General features: G+C 37.9%; 1 protein-coding gene across 1 annotated transcript; it reads right to left on the bottom strand.

Annotated features, from left to right (window-relative positions):
* Positions 1-5,966: 5,966 nt before the first annotated feature.
* On the bottom strand, positions 5,967-10,704 carry LOC125257432 (sialic acid-binding Ig-like lectin 12). The gene is made up of 8 exons (XM_048173754.1): positions 10,465-10,704; positions 10,196-10,264; positions 9,722-10,081; positions 7,212-7,529; positions 6,846-7,103; positions 6,606-6,687; positions 6,392-6,443; positions 5,967-6,219 (listed from the first exon to the last, which is right to left on the bottom strand). The coding sequence occupies exons 2-8, from the start codon at positions 10,254-10,256 to the stop codon at positions 6,001-6,003; spliced, it is 1,350 nt and encodes a 449-aa protein (XP_048029711.1). The 5' UTR covers positions 10,257-10,264; positions 10,465-10,704; the 3' UTR covers positions 5,967-6,000.
* Between the last annotated feature and the right edge of the window lie 375 nt (positions 10,705-11,079).

The raw sequence follows: 11,079 nt of genomic DNA, 5'->3' as shown, positions 1-11,079 counted from the left end.
CAATGATTAAGTCATTAAAATGTTTACAGTAATATTAAAACTTTCATATTTTTTAAAAAAAAAGAATGCATTATTTTTAATAACTAGCTCTTATATTGTTCTCGTATTATATTCAGCAACACATGTTTTGATTAATAAGGATCACGAACAATAACAGATTTTTTTCTCAAATCATCTCATTTTGATAACAGTATTATTTGAGCTGCACGCGCTGAATGAACACCCGTAAAATGAAGCACTTTGCTAGGTTAATTAACTCAAAGGAACACATCCTATATAGGGTAATTCATATATATTTATACAAGATAGACATAAAATTACAACTTATATTTGCACAAAATCATGCACGCATGTACTTGAACTATAGCCTAATGTAGTCAGCTCGTGTCGTGAATTTGTTCATCCTGTAATAACACGCCGAAACACACTAGAATTCACAATATTTTAATACAATATTGTATACAATTATAATCAGAATCAGAAATCAGAATCAGAAAGAGCTTTATTGCCAGGTATGTTGTTTACACATACTAGGAATTTGTTTTAGTGACAGAAGCTCCACAGTGCAACAGAGTAACAGCGACAAGACAAGACACATAATAAAAAGAATAAAATAATAATATACAAATTTACAAGATAGACAAAGTGCAAAAAAAGCAAAAGACAATATATATTATAGACAATTGTATGTACAATTATGTGTGCAAATTGAGATATAAATAAGTGTTTTAAGTAAATAATATGTAATAGTGTTGTGTGTTCCGTGTTTGTCAAGTGTTCATGAGATGGATTGCTTGAGGGAAGAAACTGTTCCTGTGTCTGGTCGTTCTGGTGCTCAGGGCTCTGTAGCGTCGACCGGATGGCAACAGTTCAAAGAGGGCGTGTGCTGGATGTGAGGGGTCCAGAGTGATCTTCTTTGCCCTTTTTCTCACTCTGGATAAGTACAGTTCTTGGAGAGTGGGGAGGGTTGTGCCAATGATTCGCTCAGCAGACCGGACTAACCTCTGTAGTCTTCTGAGGTCAGATTTGGTAGCTGAGCTGAACCAGACGGTAATTGAAGTGCAGAGGATGGATTCGATAATGGCAGAGTAGAAATGTTTCAGCAGCTCCTGTGGTAGGTTGAACTTCCTCAGCTGGCGAAGGAAGTACAACCTCTGCTGGGCCTTTTTCACAATGGACTCGATGTGGTTGTCCCACTTCAGGTCCTGGGAGATGGTGGTGCCCAGGAACCTGAATGACTCCACTGCAGTCACAGTGCTGTTCATGATGGTGAGTGGGGGGAGAGCAGGTGGGTTTTTCCTGAAGTCCACGATCATCTCCACTGTCTTGAGCGTGTTGAGCTCCAGGTTGTTAAGACTGCACCAGACAGCCAGCTGTTCAACCTCCAGTCTGTAAGCAGACTCGTCACCGTCCTGGATGAGGCCGATCAGTGTGGTGTCATCCGCAAACTTCAAGAGCTTGACAGAGGGGTCTTTAGAGGTGCAGTCGTTGGTGTAGAGGGAGAAGAGCAGTGGGGAGAGCACACAGCCCTGAGGGGCGCCGGTGCTGATGGTGAGGGTGCTGGATGAGAATTTCCCCAGCCTCACTAGCTGCTGCCTGTCTGTCAGGAAGCTGGTGATCCACTGACAGACAGAGGTGGGCACGGAGAGCTGAGTTAGTTTAGGCTGGAGGAGTGATGGGACAATGGTGTTAAAAGCAGAGCTGAAGTCCACAAACAGGATCCTCACATAAGACCCTGGTCTGTCCAGATGCTGGAGAACATAATGCAGTCCCATATTGACTGCATCATCCACAGACCTGTTTGCTCGGTAAGCAAACTGCAGGGGGTCCAGTAAGGGTCCAGTGATGTCCTTCAGAAAAGCCAGAACCAGTCTTTCAAATGACTTCATGGCCACAGACGTTAGAGCCACAGGTCTGTAGTCATTTAGTCCAGTAATTTTGGGTTTCTTTGGGACAGGGATGATGGTGGAGCGTTTGAAGCATGAGGGGACTTCGCACAGCTCCAGTGATCTGTTGAAGATCTGTGTGAAGATGGGGGCCAGCTGGTCAGCGCAGGTTTTCAGACAGGCTGGTGAAACGCTGTCTGGGCCTGGTGCCTTTCTTCTCTTGTTCTTTCTGAAGACCTGGCGCACGTCATCTTCACTGAACTGAATTGCAGGTGTGGGGGAGAGTGGGGTTGATGGAGGTGTGAATGGTGATTTTTCAAACCTGCAATAAAACCCATTCAGATCGTCTGCCAGTCGTTGATTCTCCACAGAGCTGGGGGATGGTGTCTTGTAGTTGGTAATGTCTTTCAGACCTTTCCACACTGAAGCTGTGTCATTAGAAGAGAACTGATTCCGAAGTTTATCAGAATAATTCCTCTTTGCCACTCTGATCTCCTTTTCCAGTGTGTATTTGGCCTGTTTGTACAAGACTCTGTCCCCTTTTCTGCGAGCATCTTCTTTGGCCTGACGGAGCTGGCTGAGTTTTGCAGTGAACCAGGGTTTGTAATGTTATGTAATCCGCGTCCGCGTGCAGCCCAATAATGTTATGTAAATTACAGTCCCAGCAGTTATTAATGTTGTGCGTTGCTGTTTGGCTGCCAGTGGTGTGGTCCCTTTTGAAAGAAGCCAACAACAACTCATTTGGGATCAAATAAATTTGTAGTTCTGACGACTGTTGAAACGGCTATCAGCACCACATATCCCAGACATATTGTAAATTTGTTGTGAACCTTCTGAGAGTGTTTTGTTGGCCTTCCTATGGTAGTTGTAGCCAGTGGCGTAGCGTCTGGGCATGCAAGGTATGCACGTGCATATGGGCCCGGGCGGATTGGGGGCCGCTATTACGGGCTTAACCCCAAAGTATACTTCGGGCGTCCGCAGACCGTCCGCATCACGAACATTCATCATCAGGAGGGTTCGCGGACGTCCGCACTCCCCGTCCGCGTGCAGCCCAATTTTCGTGATGGCATGGACAGTGCGTGTACTGTACAACAGTCCATGCGAGAGTGAATTGAGTGCTTAAAAACAAAAGTCCACTAGATAATGCGCAGTGCACACGCCGAACGCGTCTTTCTGCAGCCAGATACTTTGAAAGGCTCGCACGCACGTCTGTGCGCGAGACAGAACCCGTGTACATATGTTCAGAAAAATGAAGTAGCCTATATTATTAATGTTGTCAATAACTTGCTATAGCCTATCTAATTTTAAATGAGTCATAATGGTTTTCTAAAAAAAAAAAAAAAACGACTACGTCTGCACATTTTAAAATAGGCTCCTGCTGTGAATAAATGTAACTCGTACTCGCTGGGGTGGATACTCTGTATTCAATGAAATAAAATGCACAGAAAACGTGACGGAAACATATTTAGAGAAGAAACTTTTAGTAAATTTATTAGGAATAAAACGTGCATTAAAAAAGTCTGTGACAGAATAATTAATTCATAACTTAATAACATAAATCTTAGGACTCATCGCATTTTTTTCTTTTTTTTTTTTACATTTTTTAAATGCAAAGTCAAAATATAGTGTTGTCATTCCTAGAAATGTTTTTTTTTTTTTTTTTTTTTTTTTTTTAAACAGGTTTTGTTAGTGATAATATCTTATTCATATTAAAGTCCTGGGACTCATTCGCATAAGACGCACATCCCCTCCACCCCCCGCGAAACCGAGGGGGGCCCGTGAAAACTTTTTGCATACGGGCCGGGGGCTGACTTGCTACGCCACTGGTTGTAGCTGCTGTCACCATAAACAGAGCGCGCAGCTGTGACCGGACACAAATATGGCGGCGATAAAATACAGTGACGTCACATGAAACCCATGGATACGTGGGGGGGACACCCCCCCCCCCACACACACACATTTCAAAATCTAAGTTTTGTCCCCCTCACTATTTCCCAATGTCAGATTTTGTTTTGCATTGCCTGCCTATCTCTGCCGATTTCAGAGTCTCGAAATTAATCCATTCTGCAACTTTTAAATGCATAATTAAATTTTTAAAAACGAAATTATAGGCTTATGTGCAGGTTCCGAAAGTTGGTCGTTTTGTCGCTATGGTTACACACACACACACACACACACACACACACGCACCGTAAATTGCGCTCTTTTATATGACAAAAGTGGGAGACATAGAGCAAAATAAGTAGACTAGCACCAATTAAGTTTTCGTGCACTATATTCAAAGTCATCTGAAGCCATTCCATAGCTTCATGTGAGGGACAGAAGAAATATACATCGATAAGTTCACGGTCAGAAACTCGTCTTCCCTCCGCTACAGCTGTCAATCATTCAGCATTTAAACAGCGCGTCGCCTTCGGTCACGACAGTCAGCACGGTAAAACTCTCCAATATGATATATTCCCATTATAATACTAGATATGTAGATAAAGAGCTGTGGATTTGCATAAAATGACTTTATCTTGCTGGAGTTTATTGTTGTTTCTGAACGATGTCACCATATTGGCTACAGGATGTCTGTTAGATCGCACAACACAAGGACTATGAATTGGCGTCACATGCACAATAACTGGAGTTTAAAAAAGTGAGAAGAAACATATGATTAATAAACTGTTAGATACAATCAGATGTACACAGGGATTCTCTTTGTACCGTGAACTTTTCAATGCGCAGCACAACTGCGCGCTCTGACTTGATATTGCTTCAAGCACATCATTCTGCACCCGGGATGCGCATTAGCGGTTTTTTGCTGTTGTTTTGAAGCGTTTCATATTATCATGGTTTTGCACACTGAAAGATTATTAATAGCCTATTTTGTTCTGTCGTATCTATAGCTTGTTGCCCCATTAAAAAGCTGCACAATACATTTAAAATAAGCGTCTTTTAATGTTACATTAATATAAATACATATAATTATTTACATATAAATCAAAATAAATTTCATAATACAAATAGTAATTTTAAACTCTTTATTAACATTTGGATTTATAAAATTACTGTGCAAAGTTTTTAGGCTAGAATATTTTTTTGCTGCTGAATTATATACTCGCCTAGTTTACTTATTTATTTATTTGTCAGCTTATGAATATATTTTTATTCATTTGTTATTTTTCTCTATAATGAGATGTTGTGTTTAGTGCATTCTGGATTGGTTAACAAATCAAAGATACAGGCTCCCACTAATAAATTAATTCAACAAAGGTAACCTCTTTTGCTACATATTTTAATGGTTTAAATGTGTACTCTACATGTTTGACCACTTATGAACTATCATTTAGCCTACTATATGTTGTGTACATGACTAATGTGCCCTACCATCACCAATAAATAAATTACTTTTAGAGCACAAAATTGTTTACAAGAGAACAAATTTCTTTATTGATCTAGTCACGTAATTTTGCTCTCAGAATACACCAGATTTATGCATTTAAATTTAAAATGTACAAAATTTTCCTCCGGGGGGGCATGCCCCTGGACCCCCTACCGATGTCCACCCACCACAGTCTCACAAAATCCTGTGGGAAACACTGCAATCCGTTCCCAAAAGTCATTATAAATTAGCATTTAAGTGCTTATATATATATATATAAATAAATAAATAAATCCGGGGAATTTCCCCCGAACCCCCCTGGCATTTACTGTCCCCCCCAGGTTCAAAATCGCTCCTACGCCCCTGCCAGAAAGAACTACGACTCGCTACTTTTTTGCTACTTTGTAATAACTTTCAGCAGGTAGCATTTCTGGAAATGGGTAAAAAAAAAAAAAATTAGACCTGACCAAATTAAATTTAAGACCTCGGATGAAAATATGGTCATTTTTAAGACTTTTTAAGGCCTTAAATTTAAAGTTCAGAATTTTAGACTTTTTAAGACTTTTTTTTTTATGACTATGAGAAAAAACAATGAACACACACACACACACACACACACACACACACACACACACACACACACACACACACACACACACACACACACACACACACACATATATAAGCCAAGCCAATAAAGCATACTACATTTACACAGTTCACTCAAGCCATTTATTCTAATGTAAACTAATCCTGGTTCATCTCCTTCTCTTGGCCTCTGACCTCGGCATATATCGTCTCTTGTCCTGAGCTCTTCACTATGGTGCTTTTGGTTTGTGGAGTGGAGAAATCAATCTCTCCATAGTGGACTATGTCATTCTCATCCTTTGGCATCTCCAGCTCTTCACCCGACACAAAAGCACCATTAGTATAAATGGAGCTGATCTGCACTTGTTTTTCCTGACCCTGAAAGAGCAAACATAATAAATGACCATTTTCGTGGATCCACTGTTATTGGTTTTTGGTTTCTGTACATAATACACAATTATAGTAAACATAAGGTATTGATATCTGTTTTTTGTAATACTTCCTATTTGAATGGCATTAATGTGATCTACTAAAAGAGTGTAAAACATACCTGATCTGAGATGTCAGTTTCCTTAATAGTGGATGCCTTTAATCTTTGCACTCTATATTAATAGGAAATGAAGAAATCCATAAAATACATAACAAACCACCATATTGTGAACACCAGATTTTATATGTTTCAAAGTGAAAAGAAATAGGAGAATTAATTTATTCTGAAGTCTGGTTGCTCTATTCCATACAATTCACCATCTAGCTGTGCTTACCTGAGGAAAAGTGTTATCAGAAGAAATAGCAACAGAAATGCTGAAACTCCTACAACACAGCCAATGATCAAAGACAGTGACTCTAATGAAGCAGAGCCAGATTGAAAAAAAAACAAAAAAAAAAACAAGTTAACATTAGTTGGTCAGTGTGCAGATAATTTTAAAATAAAATTCAATCTTATAACTGGAGCTACCTATGATGATCATCAGATCATGTTTAGTACATAGAAATAAACTCACCTGCCACAATCAGCTGGATCTCTTCTGACTTCTCATTACCATGTTCATTCTTTGCTGTGCAGAAGTACCAGCCTCCACTCTTCCTATTTACAGTAAAGGTCAGCTGTTCTCCAGAATCCAGCTGGTGTCCACTTTTGTACCAGGTGTAGTTCATGTCATTTGATGGATTGGCTTTGCTTTTGCAGGTCAAAGTCACATTAGTGCCAACAGAGACTGAAGCAGATGAATCGATGGTGATGTGAGTTTCTTTTGGAGGAACTTTAGGGCAGAAAAAAGAAACATCTTTAGATAAACTAGATGTTATGATATTACACATCTGAACATAATAATTCAAATGAAAGAGAAAAACTACTCCAAATCTCTTACACAGGACTCGTAGCATCACGGTGGTCTCCACAGTTGAGTCATTAGATGTTTTTCTTGGATATGTAACAGTGCAGGAGATGTTCTTTCTATGATCCATGTATGAAGCTTTGAAGGTCATGTGTGAAAACACTGACTGGGTTTTATCAGGTTTCTCCTGTAACTGTGTTGTAATGTGGGCAGATTCAGGGATGTTGGACCAGGATATTGTAGGAGGTTGTTTGGGGCAGGGGGCTTCAGCAGAGCAGTTCAGATGGACTGTTGTTTCCTCCATCACTTCTTTCAGATCAGTGGGTTTGAGGACGAGAGGTTGTGGTGAATCTACAGGGAAAAAGTACACTGTATAAAACACCATTAAATGTGAAGAAAACAACAAAAACACAATGGGTCTCATTCACTAAGCATGAGTATGCACAAATTTGTGTGTGAAATGTGTGTACAAACAATTTTAAGAACAAATCAAGATTCACCAAAAATTTCATAATAAAATGTATTCAAAATTTACGAAAAAATATAGGAACTGAAAACACACATACCCAAAACCTCTTACTCTGAATCGTGTTAAGAAGTTATATTTTATCCTAACATGACTAAAATTATATTGAAGAAGATATGTTGCATTAATTGTATCATATAATCTATATATTTTATCATATAATAAAATTATTAAATAATACATAATTTAATACATAATTAATAAAAATTAATAAAAATTCATCTTAAATACATTCCATCATATACAGTTAAACAGTAAGAAAGTTGAATTATATGTTCAGCTGCAAGGTTTCTCTAAATAACAGATTTATGCACATGTACAGCTGGCAATAAGATGTCTGTAATCTGGGTCTGTACAAAAAGGTGTTTATTGTGAGAAATGGTGAGAATGGCACACTAGGCATTGCTTTAGGGTCTGGCGAGAGCGTGAAATAATCCACACAATTATTAGTGAATGAGACCCAATGTCTTTCTGCATGATACATCATTACACCAGTAGGTGGCAAAAACTTTATAAGTGAATCATTGAATCATTCACTCAATCATTCTATAAAAAACACTGATTGACTCAGGTAATGACACTTCTGTCATCAGTAGAGCTGCTTATATCTGAATTTAACTATATATAGAATGAACTTTACACAAACTGAAATTTACATGAACTTTACATAACTGAACCAACACTGACCTCAATGGAGCTGAATAATGACACTATTGTTTTGCTACAGATGCTTTACATTTTTTAATTTTGCATAATTGATTCCATTACTTTCCTGTTTAATACTGTGAAGCTTCTTTGAAACAATCTCTATTGTATAAAGTGCTATAAAAATAAAGGTGACATTCAGGAATGAAACAAGTAGCCTAGCTGTTTTTATGATGCTGAACTGTTCACTCAGCCATTTTGCTCAAATACACTGATTCAGTCAGGAACAAAACACTGTGGCCTGGATTCAAAGACAGGCTTAGATTAAGCCAGAATTAGTCTTTAGTTCAATTAGGACATTTATAAAGCTGCCTTAGAAAAAAACATTACTGGCGTGCCTCTTGAGACAAAACAATGGCACTGGCATATTTCAAGATATATCACTGCAAGTTGCTTTCAGTTAAAACAGCTCAAACATGCATTTTAGTCTGGGACTAGTCTTAAAATGATTGATTATTCAATGACTCAATTTTGAATTATTTTCACTGCTGGACTGAAAATAGACTGTTAGTAAAAGGTAAATACTGTGTCTAAAATACGCAATTTTAACTTCTGGTTTATTTAACTTTTGTATAAAAGCACTTTGCTTTATACAATCACTTAATTGTATTCTTTTTAATTGAGTAAAGTTTGGTGCACTGGATCTTGGAGCTGTCAATATAGGTACATTTCAAAAACAAATCTCCTTTGTAACTCCAGTTGTTACAGTGTAGTGCAGGACAGAAGAGGCAGTAGTCGGTAATCTATACAAGGGTATTTATTCACAACAACGAAGGTCCAGGTCCAGGTGAAGATGATCTGTGATGATGGGGAGATGACGAGGGAAGTGAGTGCAGGTGTGGAGAACAGGAGGATTATGGGAAATGGAGTTCGGGAAACACGGGAACTGTGACACCAGCAGTCTGTGGGCCCATTTTGCTTATCTTCCACAACAAATATACTTCCTCTCAAGTGCGGAAAACAATTTGTTTACTTTAAGTATTACTAAATGTTCCTCCTTTGCTATTTTAACAGTTCTTTTTGTAACAGCAGTTATTTTATTGTGTGGACTTTTAGGAGCTCTAACAAGGGAACAATCTGGAAAACAACCTTTTACCTATTCAACAATTTAAAAAAATAATAATAATTATAAAATAAAACATTTGACAATCATCTTGCAACTTAAGGCACTTTAGTTATTTAAGGTATATTTTACATTGAGAGATGCATCAGATTACCAATAATTGGGGAACCTATCAAAAGACTGATTTTGAATCATAATCACAGAATTATTTTGACAGCACAACATAGTTTACAGTGGAGACCCACTTACCTGAGACAGAAATGTAGATGGGATTCTGATATGTGTATTTCTGAGCCGTACTTGTTTCCACCCTGAAGTAGTACTTGTCCGAATGATTCTTCATCACATCATAGAAAACAGTGGTACATTCACGCTGACTAAGATTTCCAAGTATCTCGATATGACTGAATCCTGTGATTATGTTTGCCCTTCCATTAAAAACTACCAAACTCGGTGGTCTGGCAAAAGCATGGTCCTTCATTATCCAGAAGCCAAATACAGTTTCTGTGTTCTTCAAACTGATCTCTGACCCATTAAATTTACAAGGTATCTGCACACAAGAGCCACTCAGTGCTGTTATGCTGCTGGGCAATTCTGAATATACAAGTTCTGAAAACAGTAAAGTAATATAAACAGACACTTTAAAACCTTGTTTCACATAGATCAAAATAATATATTTATATCATTTTCATTTGTTAAACAGCACTTTAGGAACTGACTCACCTGAAGATACCAGTACAAGTTCATAGAAGAACAGAAAAACCATGAAAGGAAAGACAGACATCTTAAGTGCTGTAGGTACAAACACACAAACATGAAAACAATACTTTTTAAATCTACAAAGATGCTTCACATGCCACACTTTCTTGATAGACACAGACTCTTAAAAATATTTTCTGAAGTGTATTTTAATGTGAATATTTGTACATTGGATAGTCTGAAATGTGATTGAAAAGACAATAAAATGACTGAAATAAAATAAAAAGCCTCACCTATAGCAGTCCGTCATTCATTCAGAGTAAAACAAAAGTCTAGAACGATTTCCTCACAGAGCTGTGGATATCTGTGAACCTGACTACTAGTTTTCAGACAGAGTAATGATGCAGAAGTTAACTCTTTCCAGGAGTCCCCATGTGACTTTTAAAAGGAGAAGCATTTAACATTACCATATTAAAATGAACCAAATACCCAAGTCTGTAAAACCTAAATATACACCATCAAATAACCTTTCACATTTATTTAAATCCTTTTTGTACTGTATTTAAGCACTAAAATATCATGTAACAGGAATTTTTTTTTTTTTTTTTGGACATTGTCTGTTGCACTTCCTCATGCAAACCTGTTTATCAACCCAACAGCAAAGAACAGAGGGGCTTTAGTCCCGAGTTAATGATTACAGTTCTGAAATAATAGTGCATTGTAGCATAGTGGTTAGTATGGAAGCTTGTTTCTGCTATGGAATAGAAAAAATGCAAAAGGTAATTTTTGAGCCTTTATCTCACAATTCCGAGTTTACATCTCGCTTTTTTGACTTTTTTCTCAGTATTGCAAATTTATATCTCACAATTCTGACTTTATAACACGCAATTGTGACTGTCAACTCACAA

Source organism: Megalobrama amblycephala, linkage group LG22 (assembly GCF_018812025.1).
Source record: "Megalobrama amblycephala isolate DHTTF-2021 linkage group LG22, ASM1881202v1, whole genome shotgun sequence".
NCBI lineage: Eukaryota > Metazoa > Chordata > Actinopteri > Cypriniformes > Xenocyprididae > Megalobrama > Megalobrama amblycephala.
Note: the sequence above shows the minus strand (reverse complement) of the source record. Positions and strands in the feature narration are given on the sequence as shown.

Coding starts and splice junctions, on each gene's coding strand:
- LOC125257432 (XM_048173754.1), bottom strand. CDS start 10,256: ATGTCTGTCTTTCCTTTCATGGTTTTTCTGTTCTTCTATGAACTTGTA. Junction 7,530..9,721: donor CATCTACATTTCTGTCTCAG/GTAAGTGGGTCT, acceptor TTTTCCCTGTAG/ATTCACCACAACCTCTCGTC. Junction 6,220..6,391: donor AAACTGACATCTCAGATCAG/GTATGTTTTACA, acceptor TTGCTCTTTCAG/GGTCAGGAAAAACAAGTGCA.